We start from the raw sequence: 21,744 nt of genomic DNA on the forward strand, positions 1-21,744 counted from the left end.
GGTATCATTACAGTCTACAAAGTTAACTTTAATTTAAATGATAATAGGCCTGCAGGATTTCAATTTTTTTATTACTTTCCTAGACTTCCAGAGCAGCTGGTTTGGCTGTTTTCTATATTTCAACTTACCTCGAGATGACTAATTTCTCTTGGATGTTCGTGGAGGGACTTTATCTTCATACAATTGTTGCTCTCGCCTTTCGATTCGATGTGGATCAGATTAAGTTTTATTGGTACTGCGCAATAGGATGGGGTAAGTGCATGGTCTTCTGAGACAAGGGCGTAGGAACCGGGGGGCTGGGGGGCGCCAGCCCCCAGTGAAAAATATGGGGGGCGGAAGTATCATTCCGCCCCCCCCCCCCCCCGCGAGTCAGAAAATCCCTTTTTCATTTCCAAATGAGAAAAAAATCTCATTTGGAGCACCAAATTGCATCTATAAGGCCAGGTGAAAATGCCAAATTATTTACAAAATGGATTGGGTGTTGAAGTGTGCTATATTGCACCAAATTGCATCTGAGGCCACCTGGAAATGCAGAAAAATCCAAAGGGGAGGGGGACACCCCCTCCCCTTAGACCCCTCCCCCAGGCCGGCCATCAGTCTTCAGCCCCCCACTCAAAAGTACCTTCCTACGCCACTGTTCTGAGATAAAATTTAAAAAGTCATTGCATTTGTTGAGAGCGTGGTGGCCAATTGGCTAAGGCGTCGGACTCGTGATCCAAGGATTGCTGGTTCCTGCCTAGTTCATTTACGTTGTGTCCTTGGGCAAGATGCTTTATCTCAAGTGCCTCTCTCCACCCAGGGGTTAAATGGGTACCTGTGAGTTAACAAACTGCTTTTGCTCATTCCTCCTGCTTCTTGTTCGTGTCAAGCTCGTTCTTGGTGAAAGATTACTTCAAAATCAAAGTTGCACATCTTGAAATGGGCATGTAGAATTTTTCACTCTAAATAGGATGCTTAAGTTAGTTTATCGTTTACAAGCCCCCCCCCCCCCCCCAAAAAAAAATGTATCATATTATTCTCAAATATTCTAGAAACAAATAGGGAAACTTCAATGGCCCTGATTGAATAATCACGTGTTTCCACGTATTGCTTTATATTATTCATTTGTTACAACAGAGGAATGTACTACAAACATTTTTGTAACAAAAGCTTTTAATTTTATGGTTTCGATTTCTGAGCTCAGGTCTTGTTGACTAGGTGTTATTTCGGTTGTAATAGACTTCGAAACGTTAACGATTTGAAAGATGCAACAATTCCACGGACTATATTTTAATGAAACATTTTAATGGCCTGACGTTGAGATATTGGAAGGTGGCGTCATCGCTAATTATGCTGGAAGCTGGTTATTGACTGCAGCTTGTGGCTGCTGGTGCTTTTATCAAAACTAATTACTCAAAACAATATTGTCATTTTTTGATTCTCAAACGCAAGCGCTCGTTTTTGGAATAAGATTAAGATTAATAAAAAAAAAGAAGGAATTATTGATTTCAAACAAATTCTCCAGATTTATCGCCAGGACATTTTTTTTTTATATATACTATTCATAACATGTAAGAAATAAATTTGAAAATCTTGGAATTTGGAATTTCAGGAAGTGTGTTAGGCCGATTGGAAACAGAGTGTTGTTGTTGTTTGGGGTCCGTCCCTGTATTAAAACTCAACGTAGACATACAAATATAAGTGACCTGTCGTATAATCCCAAAGATGTATGCACAAGCTTTATGGAAGCAGGCGCGTAGCGAGGAATTTGCCAAGGGAGGGGCGAATCTGTAGGCAAATTATCAGAGCCGTAGATTCGGCATTGGAAACTATCTAAGCGTAGGACCACCATGGGTTGGTGCGAAGAAAATTTTGGCCGAAAATGCCCCCCCCCCCCCCCCCAGATCGCTGGAAATGGCACTTCCCAGGCCTTGCAAGTTGTATCTAAGCATTTTCTATTTGAAATTACTAGCGAGATCATAAAAACGTACAAATAAACTATTCTCAAATGGGGGCGGTCGCCCCTTCGCCCCCCCCCCACCCCTTGGCTACGCGCCTGTATGGAGGACAAAAACCGAGGGTGATTAATTTAGCTGGAATAATTGAATTTTGTTTTTTTCTTTTATTAACAGTCGTCCCGTTGTTTTTTGCTGGAACATTCCTAATAGTCTGTATCTCAACGCAATTCGAGGAGTAAGTCTTTGTCATATATTTGTTTGTTTGTTGTTGTTGACTTTTCACATCAATGTTTTTTAGTTTATGTTTACATCACGTGACGTGAAATCCATCAATTCCATTTTCGTTTTTAATAAACCTCCATCATCAATTTGAGGTATGTTATGGCAATGCTCATGACTGTTTTTTTTTTGAGTTCCCAAACCAGTTAATAAGAGTTTGATTTTGTATGTAAGATATCGAACCATCGAAGGGAATGATAAACTGACCTGCCCAGGTTGTGTCCCAACAACATTGACACCTTGTCCACAGGGAGGTTAAAAACTTTTCGCCAAAAATATCTTGATGTGTGAGTGTATAGGAACCGTCTAAATTTTCGAATGTTTACCGAATTATTTATAAACACACTAATACAAAACTGTTAGCAAACTGCTTATCCAATGAAACGCCCGTGTAAGAGAATGTGTAAAAGTAAGTAGGCCTAACGTTATAGTTTTGTTGCCAATTGCTAACTTGTTCTAAACTTAGTAATTAGTTGCCTTTTTGTTTAATTAAACAAGTGAATGGGCCTGACGAATTATTCATAGACATATAGTATAAAATAAATGAATTAGTTAATGATATCTCAAAAGTGAAGAAAATTGTCCAACTGATGCAGCACTTTTAATATTTTGCAATTAACCTAATTTTACCCCAGAAATATTTTGTGTAAACAAAAAATGATTACGTGATATACGCTAATCATTTGCACAATTTCTCGCAATATTATAAATTGCACACAACCTGACGGATTATTTCAAATATTTTCTTGCACATTGTCCTATAATAATCATATTCATGTCATCATTTCAGTCATATTTGTTGCGAATTGCTAAATTGTTCTAAATTTAGTAATTAGTTCGTAATTAGCTTCTTCTTTTCTTTCTTATTTCTTTGGCACCTAAATGGCCGACTAATCATATTTTATACGTGAAATTTGTTCAATTTATTGGAAAATTATTTAATTCTAAAAAACGATTCATTCCATGATCATATATTTAGAGAATTGCTTACTTATTCGAGTGAACATTTAATTTAGAATTTCCCCTAGCACCCATATTACTGTCTAGTGAATGCATGGGAACACATAGACTTTTACATTATTTCCAGACACGGAGGTGTTAAATCATACACTCAGCCCGTCTCTGCTTATGGGCGGTTGCAGTAGTAGGCCTCTTAAAATTAAAACTGCACATACGCACTTATACCCTTAAAACCAAGCATTTCTTTTTATTATTAATATGATCATTGTTTCTTTTTTATGTCTGGGAAGGTGTAGGTGTGTCAAGTTTCCAATGACCAGGGTTGTAAAGTCGTGTGAGAGGACCTAAATAATAAATAAATAAAATAATTCAGAACCTAATGACAGAGTAATTGGGTTAAAGGTCATCTGTAGTAGCCCAAAATAAACTAGATAGTCAAATAAATGGTCACTCATACTGCAATTTCAACGTCACTAATTTTTAATAACACCTTTAAACTATTACTCCCCTCTGAGAACACTGAATTTCCCTTTTTATAACAAGCCTTAAAATCTGGAATAATTTGGAGATTCGGGATATAATTTTGCAAGACTTTTAACAATTTTTAGCATGTTAAACTTTGAGGTCAATTTTAATGACTTTTAAGTGTTGTATTAAAAATATCTTATTTATCATTACTGCATTATCTGTAATAAATTCTAGCCTCTTTACAATTTTGAAAACGGAAACAGCGTAATGTCGATATAGATGTATAATTGAAATTTTGGTTCATTTTCCCTTTCAGTAAAGTAAAAGATGTCGCCCTTCAAATTTTCGTTGTGTTGCCGATAACGACAGTCCTAGTAGTAAGTCGCATGTTTTGGGTATAACGCGTTTGCGTACGTTACTCTGTGTGTATTGAAGATATAAAAATATACCTATTTTGTATATAAAATTTGAACAAGCGGATGGGAATTTCAAAAGTGCAGTAATTCGTAAATGTTAGCTTTCCAGCCCAGAAGCAAATTAATATTCTCTAAGAACAATATTATATTAAACGCAAGCAAAAAGGCACATTATTCTTTTAGCTTGTAATATATTTAGTTAGCTTGTAATTTACACTCATATGTATTCAAATAAGAAATGAATGTGTAGCAAGTGGTATGACAGGTATATACTAAATTAATAAAGACCAACACACCAGAAATAATTCTAAAGAAAAAAGTTCATACACCAGTACAATCACTGTCGTCGAGTGGTTCGGTCTGTGACACAAAGGTCTGGGTCCGATTCCTACCTTCACCTGATGAGTCCCAAAAGGACGAAACCGGTCATGAAACTTTGTGGAAGTTTTCTGGTGTGTTGATCCCTATTACATTTATATATATATATATATATATATATATATATATATATATATCTATACATATATATAGATATATATATAGATATATATTACAAGTTTAAAAAAAAACATGCAAATATTATATCCATACATGTAATTGCAATCGTCGACATGGGTTCTAACATATTACCTGAATCAATAGTTACGTTGTGAATTTTATTGAAAAATCATGAGATGCTATGTTTTTATGATTTGTTATTTATATTTGCTTATTTATTTATTTATTTTGCAGCTGAACAGTATTTTCCTGCTTAATATTGTCCGAATTTTGATGTCCAAGTTACGCGAGAGTAGCGGGGATACACAACTCAAGCATTACAGGTAATATCAATTTAAAGTGTTTGTCATTCTCAGTCATGTTAGAATCTACAAGAAGTATGCTTACTATTCTAATCTGTGTTTCTGGTTGATAACGTTTTCGATTGCTTCCTTTTCTATCAAACCATAAATAAACATAATGAAATTTATGTGTGCTTATTAGGACTATTCATAGAAAATGAACGGCATTTAATGGAAGTTTTGGAACAAGAATGAATATCGATATTCGAATTTGAATCTTGGTAAACCTTTCAACTGGATATTAAGGTAAAGTAAATTAACTTACAAAATGCATACGTCTATTCCCAGATTTTAGGCAGAATTAAACGTTACCATATTGAGGAGATAAATTATCCCCTCGAATTTGTCAATATCTTGATATCAATTCTTTCGTTGAACCTACCTTGAGAATATAGTAATGTGTTTTATCGCACCAATTGACGTTTACTGGGGAAGCTTGTTATATTTTTCTGTTGTTTTTTGGGGCTTTTGAGAACAATTAAGATAGTTAAAGAGTGATGAAATCATCAATTATATCAACACTTTTTGTAAAGCCTGAACGAGAAACGAAAATTTAATTTTTTTCACAAACTTTTAATCTTATATAATATTGAAGTTTTTTTTGTAATTTGATATACCTATTACAGACGGACCGCCCGTGCGACGTTGGTGTTGGTGATATTACTCGGAATATCCTACGTCTTCCCTATCTTCGTTTTAAACCTCATCAGCGGGTTGCCTGATATGGCAGTGATCGTGATTATGATTATTAATACCATCGTAGGAGGCCTACAGGGATTCTTGGTGTCACTCATCTACGTATTTATGAATTCAGAGGTAAGATATCACAGATATGATCGAAAACAACTCATTATATCAAATTGAACCGAGATGATTCCTATCAAACTTTAAAAATTTAAAAAAAAAGAAGGGGGGGTGACTCTGTTTTAATCCTTGAATCGGCAATACGAAGAAGTTGCATGCCTTCAGTTGGCTGAAAATAGTAAACTTTTTAATGGCATGGTTTTTTTAGTATCCATACCCGTATTGGCTATTAATCCATCCGTCTTTAAGATTATCCCTTTTAATACGTTCAATGACGTTTATGGGTAAATTTAATAATCTTTTTGATAATTTGGTATCGGAAATACGTCGAAAGCATACAAGACAACAAGACAGATGTATTGTATGTATTTTTTGGATGTATTGTATGTAATTGAAGAAGCTTCATTGGCTTATCACAGCCGCAAGCTGACCGAAGTCAGTCTCTTACATTCACATTTAACGTCCATGATTATGAATTGTCAATTGTCAACAACTCTGTAACTGGACGACATACATTAATCTTGGAGTGACTCGAACCGGGGACCTTATGATTGGAAGGCACCGGCGTTAACCACTTAGCTAACACTCCTTGATCGAATTTTTAGGTTTATAAACTATTCCAAAATAAAAAAAACTGTAAGCAACCTGCTTATCCACTAAAGAACATGTGTTAGAGATTGTGTAAAATTAAGGGGGCCTGACGTTTCGTTCCTAGCAGGCTGAATGACAAGAGTTAACACTTATTGCTAGAATCGAAACGTCAGGCCCACTTAATTTTACACATTTATAAACTAGTTTCGAAATCAAGTCGAAAGAAGACTTGGTTCAGAGAGGTGTAAGAGGAATTCGGTTAATTTCACAATTTTAATAAAGTTGAAAAGTGTCATGTACTTCTTGTAATGCAATCTAGTGTGACCATTGTGAACACATTACAAACAATTACCATCCTGTGAACGTGAAATACGTTTCTGTGACATAAACTTAAACGCCTTTTATTTATTTATTTTATTCCGTTTGTTAATACATGAGCATGACACATAACAAAGCAATACTTCCCTGTGACGTTTTAAAGTAATACTTTCTACGTTTAAAGTGGCTGGATCATTAAGTCTAACACGCAGGTCATTAGGTCAGTTCCACATAGGCAAAACAAAGAACAAGACAATAAAGCAAAAGACTTTTATGACCTTAAATGACAAGTTTATAGAAAGCATGAAATTTGCCAATGGTAAATGGTGTTGAATGCCATCTAATGGTCCTCAAAATATTGTTTATATGAAATTTAATAAAGACATTCTCTGGTTGAGTAACTATAATTCATTTAATTAATGAATTAACATTAACATTTAAAAACTTTACCGAGTAGCAGACTTCATCATCAGGTTTGCTTTTAAAGAGCATTCCAAAGGTTTAGTTTATATTAAAGCTGACCTTCTTGTAAGATAAACTTAGATAAGGCAACATTACTTCAGGTTTGTTCTTCCATTTATCACGACTGGACTCCTGCCTGACGTCACCCTTCAAGACTCGTTAAAGCCAAGGAAACATTTGTTCATTGTTTATAGAAAGGAGTTGTTTACACAGACATACAAAAACAATAAAACTTTTAGGTCACACTTGTCGAGAGTTCGTCAAAGACGAAAATCATGTTTGTCAGTGTTTTACAAGACGTTTCATGATTACGGAGATCAATCAACCCTTTCTGTAAGATGTCAACTCATTTCTTGAAGGTTTTATTTATCCTTTTCAAACGGTATCAGATGAACTCTACAGTATCTTAATATGAAGTTGGAATGCCAGGGAAATTAATTTTTTGAAGCTGTATCGAAGCCTCTTGCCTCAAGTGCCACTAAGAGAACGCGATATTGCAAATGTCTAGCGCGTTTTCTGAATTTGCTAAACAGAGCTCAGGAAAGGGAGCAGTTTTTTCATTTTTTATTGTGGATGGGATATAAATAGATATTTTCTGTAAAGGTCATGCTTTAGGTGATGTATTGACGGAAATTGTAAATTTGCTACTTCGAAAAATTGGAATTGCAACATGACATAATCCAGAACAGGGCAAAAGGCCTACATAAATATATTTTTTATTTGATTACCAATATCTGTAGTAAAAGAATGGCATAAGGATATATTATTAATTGTTTTAAAACCACACAGCTTGTTTAATTTACCACCTGTTAAATGTAATAACACGATAACGAGGTAGTTGTTTTGTGTTGTTTTTCCTATAAAGAGAGATATATACATACAAATGAGAATCAGTTACATGATATGTTAGAAACATCTTTGGCTACTTCTCGCTAACAGATGTACCAAGGATACTTTACAATACTTGAAGATACTTAAAGATACTTAAAGATACTGAAAGATACTTAAAGATACTAAAAGATACTTAAATATATTTCAAGGATACTTCAAGGATACATAAAGATGCTGATTCCTATTTCAAAAGAGTTTATGTTATTTTATTTCTTGATAAAAAAGTCACTTGCACTAACAATATGAAAGAATTAAAAGCTCTCAGAAAGAGAACGTGTCCCTGACTTCAACGTCACGAACCGATTTGTTTAGAGAAATTCAGCTGTACATGACTCAATCTATATATCAATCAAATATTCAATGAATTAATTATAGTTGGGGGCAAATTTAGGATCTTCGATATCATTATATGGACAATTTCAGACAAACATAGTTAAAGAACCAACTGTTTTCATAATTGGAGCGCTCTGTAGTGCTATGAAAGAGGTATGATACGTTTTTCATTTATTGCTGCGCATGCTCCAGTTTCGGACTCTTCATTGTGGAAGGCATCCGCAGTTTTCGATCTATTCATCACCAGGACTTAGGGCCCTTAGTCCAATTATTGGTAAGGTTGTTGTATTTAGTGAACCCCCATGAGTTTTCCTATTTATATATAAGACTTTTGCTTCATAACTGATTAGATATTAAAAAACAAAGACTACCGTCATCAAATAATGACTCATTAAAGATGGCATGGAAGATTTGACATTTCACCTTCCTAAATAAATGTAGCAAAAATTGTAGGTTTAAAGATATATATGTATACCAAAACATTTTCTAAAAACGTTTTACGCAAAATTAAAGACAACCTTAAAAAACAAAAAATCGACGATCTTTTTTGGAGCGTCTCTGCCAAGACCAGCGACAAGTTGGTAGTCTAGTTAATCCAAAAACAAAAGCAAAAACCGACCACGACTCACTTTTCCTGGGGTCAATGCCCACCACTTTCTTCGCAATGTTAGTTTGCTAGAGCATGACAGCTAGATTAATCCTACACAATGACATGATATGCCACATCGCAGTTACCACTCTGCTGTGGTTTGTTGTTATAATGGGTGTTTACGTATACTCTGAAGTTCTGGTGTTTTCGTAGATATACTTTAAGTGTTCTCTTTGCACATTTCAGTTGTTTCTTATTATTCTGCAGCATCCAAATTGTATCTTCAGTGCGCACGCACCGTATATGCTAGCTCTTTAATCACTGCTGGTCATTACTATTATTATGACTATTTTATATTATTATTGTTTATTTGTCATCCTGATAGAGGTATAAGACAGGTCTATACCCCTGATTTAGGTGTAAGACAGTTCTATATCCCACTTCTGATACCAAACGTGAGAAAGGTTCTACATGTACTTTAGTTTATAAATTATTGTTGCTATCGGTACTAAAATCATCGGACTTCTCAGAAAGTTGAAATTGACTATTTAAGTTTGATCGTATATACTATGGTAACAGTAACTGCAAACTTGCTATGTACACTATCCTCAAGGTTCTTTGTCAGTATGTCAAAACCATTCACCGAAATTAATATTCGTGTACAATAGCCTGCGAATGTGATATCCATGCTTACCCTCCTAAAGATATTAAATCAACAGATGTCCCATGAGGAATGTAACTTCATTAGCTGAAATGAGCTCCGTGGTTAGCCTCTAACATTGAAGTCACGGGCCAAATTTAGTCATGATGCTTTGTTTCAAACATATTTATATTACATTTTCACTTTCAACAGAAACCATTTGTTTTGTTGTTTTTTCGTGAGATGTAGTAACATTGAGCTGATCTCGGTTTGTTAAATCAAATCTGACAGATAAAATCTAAACTCAGGGGAAAAGAAGTAACCTGTTTTCACTAATCTTTCTTTCGGATGTAAATTAGTTAATTTATTCCATGTTCTTCTTCTTCTTCGCCTTCTTAACTCTTATTCTTTAATTTCTTTACTCTTGTAGGTTAAATCAGTAATTACGAGGAAATGGGAGCGAGAGTTTGGATTTAATCCATGTCCTCGGAGTAGAAACGATTACTATGCTGCTAATACAACCATTTCCAGGATGGACGACACTCCTACGATAACGACAGTGCAGTCACCACGTTATAACATGGACACAGAGAGCCCGAACATGAACAACAACCAGAAACACAGCACAGGATCCCAAACACTTGGCAATGGAAAGCTTAGTACAAACTCAAACCTAGAAAACAGTTACGAAATGTCTGTCACGTCTGGGGACACTTCCACCTCCCCTGTGAATGGAGCTGTTAAAGAAGAATCTTCCCCACTTTTGGCGGGAAATGTAATCATCAATGAAAATGGAAGAACAGTCGTACATGACCATGAAGACAATACAAAGGAACACAATAAAAAAGGCACCGATGTTTAAAGATTCGTAAGTTGTGACAGCCACTCCTGAGAAAGGGACTAGTAATAAACAAGGTAGCTCCTTGTTTATTTTGGGGTGGGAGGGGGAGGGGTTCGAAGTAGACCAAACGATTGTGTACGGTTGGTTTACTTGTGAAATTGAAAAAAGAGGGGTGGGGGATCTAACCTAGGATTTTTCGCTGAATTTATTTAATTATGTTCTATAATTACGTTCCAGTGGTATTGGTTTATGTTTCGAATTTATCAAAACGTCTGCCTACAGTAGACGATATTCAACATATTTTATGTTACCACGCATTAGTATTTTTCTAAATAAATATATGTGGATGTTTAAATGAGACCAGGTTAACAAATTTGATGGACTACTAATTTACAATGCGTTGGAAACAACACATTCTTCGCGATACAATATTATATACTTGAAAAGATATAGCACCTTATTAACAGTTTGGACACGTTACAATTTCATCTGGTTAAATTTAATTTATATTATGGTTATTTTTATTCCGAAGGAAACATCTTTTTTCGAACGATAAAATGTACAGTTTCATTCCATCTACCTTCATATTTACGTCACAAAGTTATGATTCTGATGCCTCTCCGCGTTTACAAGAGGCTATGGTCACATGACTCGTATGTTGTTTGTTGTTTATTAGTCTGTTTTAAAAAGAGGTAGAGGGAAGTTGCATCGGTTGACTTCCCAGCAGGGAAGGTTTTCACTTTCTGTGATTCCCAGAAACAGAACTTCTTTATGTAGGAAAGACGAATTCCAACAAGAAAACAAACAATATTTTTTTTTACTAAACATAAAAACGTTTTTCAAATACTTCACTCGATATTTATATTTATGTAAAGATATATGCGCTTTAATTAAAATGTATCGCTATGAAAATTGCCGGTGTCAGTGTGGATGTTCAACCAATTCCAACGAATCAGAAATTTCGGAGTTTCGTTATAACCTGGTATGACAATGGCAAACAAGTTTCTGATATCATTAGGTCTACAAACTTCCATCTTAGTAATATCGCCAGATAATGTAGAATGCTAATCACTGAAGTCACACAAATGACTATTGCAATTAGCATTTGATATGTGTTGATGTGTATTGATAGGTATTAGTATGTATTGATAGGCGTTGTTATGTATTGATATGTATCGATATGTATGATAGATAAATAGGTAATGATATGTACTGATAGGTATTGATATGTATAGATATATAAAAGGCATTGATGCGTATTGATAGTTATTAATATGCATTTTAGGTATCAATAAGTGCTGATAGGTATTGACAAGTATCGATTGGTATTAATAGCTATTGATTGGTATTTCGTACAGCGACACCGATTTGTTGTTCTTTTTTTTTACCTGTGGGAAGGTAAAAACGCTTAGTAATATACAAAACAGCTGCGAGTGTTTTGAAAATTTATTCTTCAATTATTTTGATCAATTTCGTTTTCGTTCGGAAAGGCAAAGTGGACAGATGTTTACTACCATTCTATGCATATTTACATTTGGATGATATGTCATTTTACGGTCGATGGTATCAACGAAAACTTCCCATTTTCTCTCTTTTTTAGACGTTGTTGTAGTTTATATCATTCTTAGGTAATTAAACTCTTTACAGAGTTCTTTTAGCTGAATCACTTTTACTGATACAAAAAAACTTTATTTAACCTGCATGAGATTATAAATAGACGAATGCAACCAATGAACTTATTTATTTGTGTGCAATTAGTGTCTCAATAACAACTATATTATTTTGTTCATTTATCGTGTAATAATACCAAAAATTGAACAATCTTATATTTACTATCAATTATCGTTTTCTCTTAATTTTTACCACTAGCCTTTCCATAATTTGTTTTCTTTTATACCAACAATGTAAACTTCTGAAAGTTTTAACCCATAACTATCTTTCTTTAAGTGGAACTATAGCCTATATTATGTATAAAGTTGTACAGCATCTCGGCATCAGTATGTAAATAGTTTCAAATGCTCAACTCATTACAAGCTGGGTTTTTGAAACCTTTTCTTTGATCAAATTTTCTTTGGGTTAAACTGTAATGATGAATGAAAATATGCGTATAATAAACTATGGCGTGTAAACCGCGCAGCCCATCTAAATGAGCGCAAGTCAGACTGTGTGAACTTATTTCGTTTTCTAACGTGATTAAATCTGTCGCCCTCAAAAATCAAACTTATGAAATATGATGTGAATATTAAAATCGTTATGTCATAATTTAATAGATTGCTTTTTCAGGCCAAAAATTTAGTAGAATCTCGCTTTTAGCCGGAGGGTAAAGTGTTCTGATGTGCTTCGGAGGTTAGGGTTTTTTTCATATTTTTTGTTCAAGATTAACAGTGGAAATTGAAAACCTCGATTTTTCGTCCAAATTTGATCATTTTGTAAGGCTATACCCTTATGGTTTTTTTCAAATTTCGACCAAAAATCGCCATTTTTGAAATCTTCTCAAAATGTTGCGGAGAACGGATGTCGACCTCTTTATCATATACCAGACATTATCGGTTGTCAAAATAGGTCCATATTTCTTTGAAAGACAATCTAATTTGAATATTAAAATCGTTATGTCATAATTTCCTATATTGACTTTTCAAGCCAAAACTGAGTAGAATTTCGCTTTTAACCGGATGGGAATGTGCGTCTGATCCTCATGAAACCAGTGTAGACATTGACGCTGGAATTTGAGAACCTCGATTTTTCGTCCAAAGTTGATCATTTTGTAAGGCTTATGGTTTATGGCTTATGGTTTTTTTCAAATTTCGACCAAAAATCGCCATTTTTAAAATCTTCTCAAAATGTTGCGGAGAACGGATGTCGACCTCTTTATCATATACCAGATATAATCGGTTGTCAAAATAGGTCCATATTTCTTTGAAAGACAATGTAATTTGAATATTAAAATCGTTATGTCATAATTTAATATATTGACTTTTCAGGCCAAAATTGAGTAGAATTTTGCTTTTAACCGGGGGGGAATGTGCTTCAGACCCTCATGAATCCATTGTAGACATTAAAGCTGGAATTTGAAAACCTCGATTTTTCGTCCAATTTTGATCATTTTGTAAGGCTATACCCTTATGGTTTTTTCAAATTTCGACCAAAAATCGCCATTTTTAAAATCTTCTCAAAATGTTGCGGAGAACGGATGTCGACCTCTTTATCATATACCAGACGTCAAAAGTGATCAAAATAGGTCCATATTTCTTTAAAAGATAATCTAATTGGAATATTAAAACGTTATATCATAATTTAATATATTGACTTTTCAGACCAAAATTGAGTAGAATTTTGCTTTTAACCGGAGGGGAATGTGCTTCTGACCCTCATGAATCCAATGTAGACATTAAAGCTGGAATTTGAAAACCTCGATTTTTCGTCCAAATTTGATCATTTTGTAAGGATATACCCTTATGGTTTTTTCAAATTTCGACCAAAAATCGCCATTTTTAAAATCTTCTCAAAATGTTGCGGAGAACGGATGTCGACCTCTTTATCATATACCAGACGTCAAAAGTGATCAAAATAGGTCCATATTCTTTTGAAAGATAATCTAATTGGAATATTAAAACGTTATGTCATAATTTAATATATTGACTTTTCAGACCAAAATTGAGTAGAATTTCGCTTTTAACCGGAGGGGAATGTGCTTCAGACCCTCATGAATCCAATGTAGACATTAAAGCTGGAATTTGAAAACCTCGATATTTCGTCCAAATTTGATCATTTTGTAAGGCTATACCCTTATGGTTTTTTCAAATTTCGACCAAAAATCGCCATTTTTAAAATCTTCTCAAAATGTTGCGGAGAACGGATGTCGACCTCTTTATCATATACCAGATATTATCGGTTGTCAAAATAAGTCCATATTTCTTTGAAAGACAATCTAATTGGAATATAAAAATCGTTATGTCATAATTTAATATATTGACTTTTCAGGCCAAAATTGAGTAGAATTTTGCTTTTAACCGGAGGGGAATGTGCTTCAGACCCTCATGAATCCATTGTAGACATTAAAGCTGGAATTTGAAAACCTCGATTTTTCGTCCAAATTTGATCATTTTGTAAGGTTACCCTTATGGTTTTTTCAAATTTCGACCAAAAATCGCCATTTTTAAAATCTTCTCAAAATGTTGCGGAGAACGGATGTCGACCTCTTTATCATATACCAGACGTCAAAAGTGATCAAAATAGGTCCATATTTCTTTGAAAGACAATCTAATTTGAATATAAAAATCGTTATGTCATAATTTAATATATTGACTTTTCAGGCCAAAATTGAGTAGAATTTTGCTTTTAACCGGAGGGGAATGTGCTTCAGACCCTCATGAATCCATTGTAGACATTAAAGCTGGAATTTGAAAACCTCGATTTTTCGTCCAATTTTGATCATTTTGTAAGGCTATACCCTTATGGTTTTTTCAAATTTCGACCAAAAATCGCCAATTTTAAAATCTTCTCAAAATGTTGCGGAGAACGGATGTCGACCTCTTTATCATATACCAGACATTATCGGTTGTCAAAATAGGTCCATATTCTTTTGAAAGATAATCTAATTGGAATATTAAAATCGTTATATCATAATTTAATATATTGACTTTTCAGGCCAAAATTGATTAGAATTTCACTTCTGACCGGAGGGGATTGTGCTTCTGATCCCCATGAATCCATTGTAGACATTAAAGCTGGAATTTGAAAACCTCGATTTTTCGTCCAAATTTGATCATTTTGTAAGGCTATACCCTTATGGTTTTTTCAAATTTCGACCAAAAATCGCCATTTTTAAAATCTTCTCAAAATGTTGCGGAGAACGGATGTCGACCTCTTTATCATATACCAGACGTCAAAAGTGATCAAAATAGGTCCATATTTCTTTGAAAGACAATCTAATTTGAATATAAAAATCGTTATGTCATAATTTAATATATTGACTTTTCAGGCCAAAATTGAGTAGAATTTTGCTTTTAACCGGAGGGGAATGTGCTTCAGACCCTCATGAATCCATTGTAGACATTAAAGCTGGAATTTGAAAACCTCGATTTTTCGTCCAATTTTGATCATTTTGTAAGGCTATACCCTTATGGTTTTTTCAAATTTCGACCAAAAATCGCCAATTTTAAAATCTTCTCAAAATGTTGCGGAGAACGGATGTCGACCTCTTTATCATATACCAGACATTATCGGTTGTCAAAATAGGTCCATATTCTTTTGAAAGATAATCTAATTGGAATATTAAAATCGTTATATCATAATTTAATATATTGACTTTTCAGGCCAAAATTGATTAGAATTTCACTTCTGACCGGAGGGGATTGTGCTTCTGATCCCCATGAATCCATTGTAGACATTAAAGCTGGAATTTGAAAACCTCGATTTTTCGTCCAAATTTGATCATTTTGTAAGGCTATACCCTTATGGTTTTTTCAAATTTCGACCGAAAATCGCCATTTTTAAAATCTTCTCAAAATGTTGCGGAGAACGGATGTCGACCTCTTTATCATATACCAGACATTATCGGTTGTCAAAATAGGTCCATATTCTTTTGAAAGATAATCTAATTGGAATATTAAAATCGTTATGTCATAATTTAATATATTGACTTTTCGGGCCAAAATTGAGTAGAATTTTGCTTTTAACCGGAGGGGAATGTGCTTCTGACCCTCATGAATCCATTGTAGACATTAAAGCTGGAATTTGAAAACCTCGATTTTTCGTCCAAATTTGATCATTTTGTAAGCCTATACCCTTATGTTTTTTTCAAATTTCGACCAAAAATCGCCATTTTTAAACTCTTCTCAAAATGTTGCGGAGAACGGATGTCGACCTCTTTATCATATACCAGACGTCAAAAGTGATCAAAATAGATCCATATTCTTTTGAATGATAATCTAATTGGAATATTAAAACGTTATGTCATAATTTAATATATTGACTTTTCAGACCAAAATTGAGTAGAATTTCGCTTTTAACCGGATGGGAATGTGCTTCTGACCCTCATGAATCCAATGTTGACATTGACGCTGGAATTTGAGAACCTCGATTTTTCGTCCAAATTTGATCATTTTGTAAGGCTATACCCTTATGTTTTTTTCAAATTTTGACCGAAAATAGCCTTATTTTAAATCTTCTCAAAATGTTGCGGAGAACGGATGTCGACCTCTTTATCATATACCAGACGTCAAAAGTGATCAAAATAGATCCATATTCTTTTGAAAGACAATCTAATTTGAATATTAAAATCGCTATGTCATAATTCAATATATTGACTTTTTAGGCCAAAATTGAGTAGAATTTCACTTTTAAACGGGGGGAAATGTGCTTCTGATCCTCATTAATCAATTGTAGACATTAACGCTGGAATTTGAAAACCTGGATTTTTCGTCCAAATTTGATCATTTTGTAAGGCTATACCCTTATGGTTTTTTTCAATTTTGACCGAAAATCGCCTTTTTTAAAATCTTCTCAAAATGTTGCGGAGAACGGATGTCGACCTCTTTGTCATATACCAGACGTCAAAAGTGATCAAAATAGGTCCATATTCTTTTGAAAGATAATCTGATTGGAATATTAAAACGTTATGTCATAATGTAATATATTGACATTTCAGACCAAAATTGAGTAGAATTTCGCTTTTAACAGGAGGGGAATGTGCTTCTGACCCTCGTGAATCCATTGTAGACATTGACGCTTAAATTTGAGAACCTCGACTTTTCGTCCAAATTTGATCATTTTGTAAGGCTATACCCTTATGTTTTTTTCAAATTTTGACCGAAAATAGCCTTATTTTAAATCTTCTCAAAATGTTGCGGAGAACGGATGTCGACCTCTTTATCATATACCAGACGTCAAAAGTGATCAAAATATATCCATATTCTGTTGAAAGACAATCTAATTTGAATATTAAAATCGCTATGTCATAATTCAATATATTGACTTTTCAGGCCAAAATTGAGTAGAATTTCGCTTTTAAACAGGGGGAAATGTGCTTCTGATCCTCATGAATCAATTGTAGACATTAACGCTGGAATTTGAAAACCTCGATTTTTCGTCCAAATTTGATCATTTTGTAAGGCTATACCCTTATGATTTTTTCAAATTTCAACCAAAAATAGCCTTATTTGAAATCTTCTCAAAATGTTGCGGAGAACGGATGTCGACCTCTTTATCATATACCAGACGTCAAAAGTGATCAAAATATATCCATATTCTGTTGAAATACAATCTCATTTGAATATTAAAATCGCTATGTCATAACATAATATATTGACTTTTCAGGCCAAAATTGAGTAGAATTTCGCTTATAACCGGATGGTAATGTGCTTCTGATCCTCATGAAACCATTGTAGACATTGACGCTGGAATTTGAGAACCTCGATTTTTCGTCCAAATTTGATCATTTTGTAAGGCTATACCCTTATGGTTTTTTCAAATTTCGACCGAAAATCGCCATTTTTAAAATCTTCTCAAAATGTTGCGGAGAACGGATGTCGACCTTTTCATCATATACCAGACATTATCGGTTGTCAAAATAGGTCCATATTCTTTTGAAAGATAATCTAATTGGAATATTAAAATCGTTATGTCATAATTTAATATATTGACTTTTCAGGCCAAAATTGAGTAGAATTTTGCTTTTAACCGGAGGGGAATGTGCTTCAGACCCTCATGAATCCATTGTAGACATTAAAGCTGGAATTTGAAAACCTCGATTTTTCGTCCAAATTTGATCATTTTGTAAGGCTATACCCTTATGTTTTTTTCAAATTTCGACCGAAAATCGCCATTTTTAAAATCTTCTCAAAATGTTGCGGAGAACGGATGTCGACCTTTTTATCATATACCAGACATTATCGGTTGTCAAAATAGATCCATATTTCTTTGAAAGACAATCTAATTTGAATATAAAAATCGTTATGTCATAATTTAATATATTGACTTTTCAGGCCAAAATTGAGTAGAATTTCACTTTTAACCGGAGGGGAATGTGCTTCTGACCCTCATGAATCCATTGTAGACATTAAAGCTGGAATTTGAAAACCTCGATTTTTCGTCCAAATTTGATCATTTTGTAAGGCTTATGGTTTATGGCTTATGGTTTTTTTTTTCAAATTTCGACCGAAAATCGCCATTTTTAAAATCTTCTCAAAATGTTGCGGAGAACGGATGTCGACCTTTTTATCATATACCAGACGTCAAAAGTGATCAAAATAGGTCCATATTCTTTTGAAAGATAATCTAATTGGAATATTAAAACGTTATGTCATAATTTAATATATTGACTTTTCAGGCCAAAATTGAGTAGAATTTTGCTTTTAACCGGAGGGGAATGTGCTTCTGACCCTCATGAATCCATTGTAGACATTAAAGCTGGAATTTGAAAACCTCGATTTTTCGTCCAAATTTGATCATTTTGTAAGGCTTATGGTTTATGGCTTATGGTTTTTTTTTTCAAATTTCGACCGAAAATCGCCATTTTTAAAATCTTCTCAAAATGTTGCGGAGAACGGATGTCGACCTTTTGATCATATACCAGACATTATCGGTTGTCAAAATAGGTCCATATTTCTTTGAAAGACAATCTAATTTGAATATAAAAATCGTTATGTCATAATTTAATATATTGAATTTTCAGGCCAAAATTGAGTAGAATTTCACTTCTGACCGGAGGGGAATGTGCTTCTGATCCTCATGAATCCATTGTAGACATTAACGCTGGAATTTGAGACCCTCGATTTTTCGTCCAATTTTGATCATTTTGTTTCGTTTCGTTTGTTTCGTTTCGTTTTTTTCGTTTCGTTTCGTTTCGTTTGTTTCGTTTCGTTTCGTTTTGTTGATCATTTTGATCATTATGTTTTTTTTTCAAATTTCGACCGAAAATAGCCATTTTTTAAATCTTCTCAAAATGTTGCGGAGAACGGATGTCGACCTCTTTATCATATACCAGACGTCATAAGTGATCAAAATAGGTCCATATTATTTTGAAAGACAATCTAATTTGAATAATAAAATCTTTATGTCATCATTTTAATATAGGCCTATTGCTTTTTTAGGCAAAAAATTGAGTAGAACTTCGCCTTTAAACCGCTGGGAATGTGCTTCTGATCCTCATAAATCCATTGTAGACATTAAAGCTGGAATTTGAGAACCTCGATTTTTCGTCCAAATTTGATCATTTTGATCATTTACGCTGGCCTTTAAAAACCTAAGTTTTTCGTCATTTGAATAGACTAAAATTTCACTATTAACTTTGATTTTCCGTCCCGAGAATTGTGTAAATTTGTAATCTGTTGTAATCTGTAGGTTTATTCTAGAATCAACGAAATGTCTAGTATCAACGAAATAATGACACGACACGAAACATGTGATTAAATAGAAGATGGCGCTCTTCGTTTATTGTTCTCGAATCTTGTTTCCTCTGGACTCATCAATTACATGCATTGCGTGTCAGGAAACTATGCACATGTAGAGAAAAGCAAGTATTCACAGGTAGCCGGACCACTTTAGAATGAATTCATCCGCCGAATTTCTTTAATCTTATTTCAGGTATCTCCCTTATTGTAATTCTGGTGGACCTATTTTCACTACGCGGAAAGGAACAGCCGTTGTGAGACCGAACATTCTAGACAAAAGGCCGTTTCATATGGATTACCTCATTGTTGAAATCCGTCACAATAAACGATCGGAGACTTTCATTTACACGGACCAGCCGTGTAGGAGCATTTGTAAAGCATGCAAACGTTGTTGTTTTTCTACACTATATGACGCTTTAACATGTTATGCCGCTATTGTAACGCGCAAGCGCAGTAAGCAAAAGAACAATAACTCACTAAGCGATTGTGTACTTTCAGTGTTGTAACCATCGACACTTTACTTAAATTGGTTGAACTTTGAATGGATCTTTTGCGTAAGAGCTCTTCCTGGAATAGGCTACCTGTCCTTTCGTCGAACCCTCCAAGGTATAAATTTTGTCACTTTACGATATACCGTTAGTCTGAAAGCTGCACTTAGCTGAATTGGGTTTCCGTTAAAAACTTTCATTTGCTAACAAGAAAGAAAGCTTGGTATATACGATGTAGATAAGTTTAAAATCACAAACACATAAAGAATACAATGAGTGTCAATGTTTCTCTATAGAGTGCAGAACATAAATTCAGACTTGTTTATGCAGAGGATGGTAGACAAGTTTCCTTTCTTTTGCTCGAATGAAGATGTGCTCCTCTTATTCAAATTTTCAACAACAAAATTGCATATAATATCGGTTACATCTTTAAATTAGGTTCCATAGCAGATTGATTGCGCTTTATCGACTATTTTCCCCACTAGGCTCTTTCATAAAAGCGCTGCTATGCAGGATGTCCGGTCGAGCCGTATTCCATTCTGCCACCACCCCTCCACACCCACCCCCCCTCCCCCATCCCCCACCCCTCCCCTCTCCGAGCCTCATTGACTACCCGCCTCCCGGCCAAGTTTGCCCCGATGATGAATATTCCAGTTATGATTAAGTTACCCAGTTTTGACTGGAAATATGTAACTTTACTCTCAATCGAGTTATTCTTACTAAAGAGGAGTAACATGACAATATTTTTCACCCTCAGATTTTGGTACCTCAAAGTAAACTTTTTTTATTCCAAAAGGGGAATGCTGATACCTTTAAAGTTACTTCGTACAAACTTTTACTGCAACGGTCACAAGCGTGAACATACCGTATATACCATAACGTTCATAAATCTCATAACGTTGTATCCCATCCATAAAACCCTGAACACAAAGTTGTTCCACTCTTTGTTGTTTACCTCGGTGAGTTAATATCCGCCTGCTGCACATTTATTTCTTCGCTTGTATGGCCGCGCAATTCATGACGTCACAAGTACGCATTCAGACAGATTTTACCCATTTTTCCAGAGGAATTTCTTGGTGCGCGGAATCCCAGAGAGTCTCTCAGGCTACAGGAAATGTATTATCAAATAACTGATTTTACCTTGAATTATAAACGCCGAACAAGTAACTTTACAAGGACAACATCGTTGTGGAGCCAATATTAGATGACCGATTGAGGCACAGACAAATTATAATTTGTCTGCCTCTTATTCCAATAATATTTCGTAGAGTATAATTCCAAGTGGCTATCTAGATAGTACAGTATAAACTTGATATTACCATTTTTAAACGGTGAAATAATCAATTATTTCTACTTAATGACCTTACTTCTGAGCAAATATTAGATGACCGACTGAGGCACACACAAATAATAATTGTCTGACTCTTATTCCGATAATATTTCGTAGAGTATAATTCGAAGAGGCTAGCTAGATAGTATGTTATAAATTGATAAAT

At 34.4% G+C, this 21,744-nt stretch overlaps 1 protein-coding gene across 12 annotated transcripts in view; it reads left to right on the top strand.

Moving 5' to 3' along the window:
- Positions 1 to 12,530, top strand: part of LOC139958657 (corticotropin-releasing factor receptor 2-like) — a 186,622-nt gene extending 174,092 nt beyond the window's left edge. For all 12 annotated transcript variants that reach the window (XM_071955894.1, XM_071955897.1, XM_071955903.1 and 9 more), the window contains 6 exons: positions 84 to 252; positions 2,112 to 2,172; positions 3,961 to 4,021; positions 4,793 to 4,881; positions 5,526 to 5,715; positions 9,958 to 12,530. In XM_071955894.1, coding sequence (XP_071811995.1) covers positions 84 to 252; positions 2,112 to 2,172; positions 3,961 to 4,021; positions 4,793 to 4,881; positions 5,526 to 5,715; positions 9,958 to 10,389 — 1,002 coding nt within the window. In that variant the 3' untranslated portion in view covers positions 10,390 to 12,530. The remainder of the gene's footprint in view (positions 1 to 83; positions 253 to 2,111; positions 2,173 to 3,960; positions 4,022 to 4,792; positions 4,882 to 5,525; positions 5,716 to 9,957) is intronic.
- The last annotated feature ends 9,214 nt before the right edge of the window (positions 12,531 to 21,744 follow it).

This window comes from Apostichopus japonicus, chromosome 18 (genome assembly GCF_037975245.1).
Source record: "Apostichopus japonicus isolate 1M-3 chromosome 18, ASM3797524v1, whole genome shotgun sequence".
NCBI lineage: Eukaryota > Metazoa > Echinodermata > Holothuroidea > Aspidochirotida > Stichopodidae > Apostichopus > Apostichopus japonicus.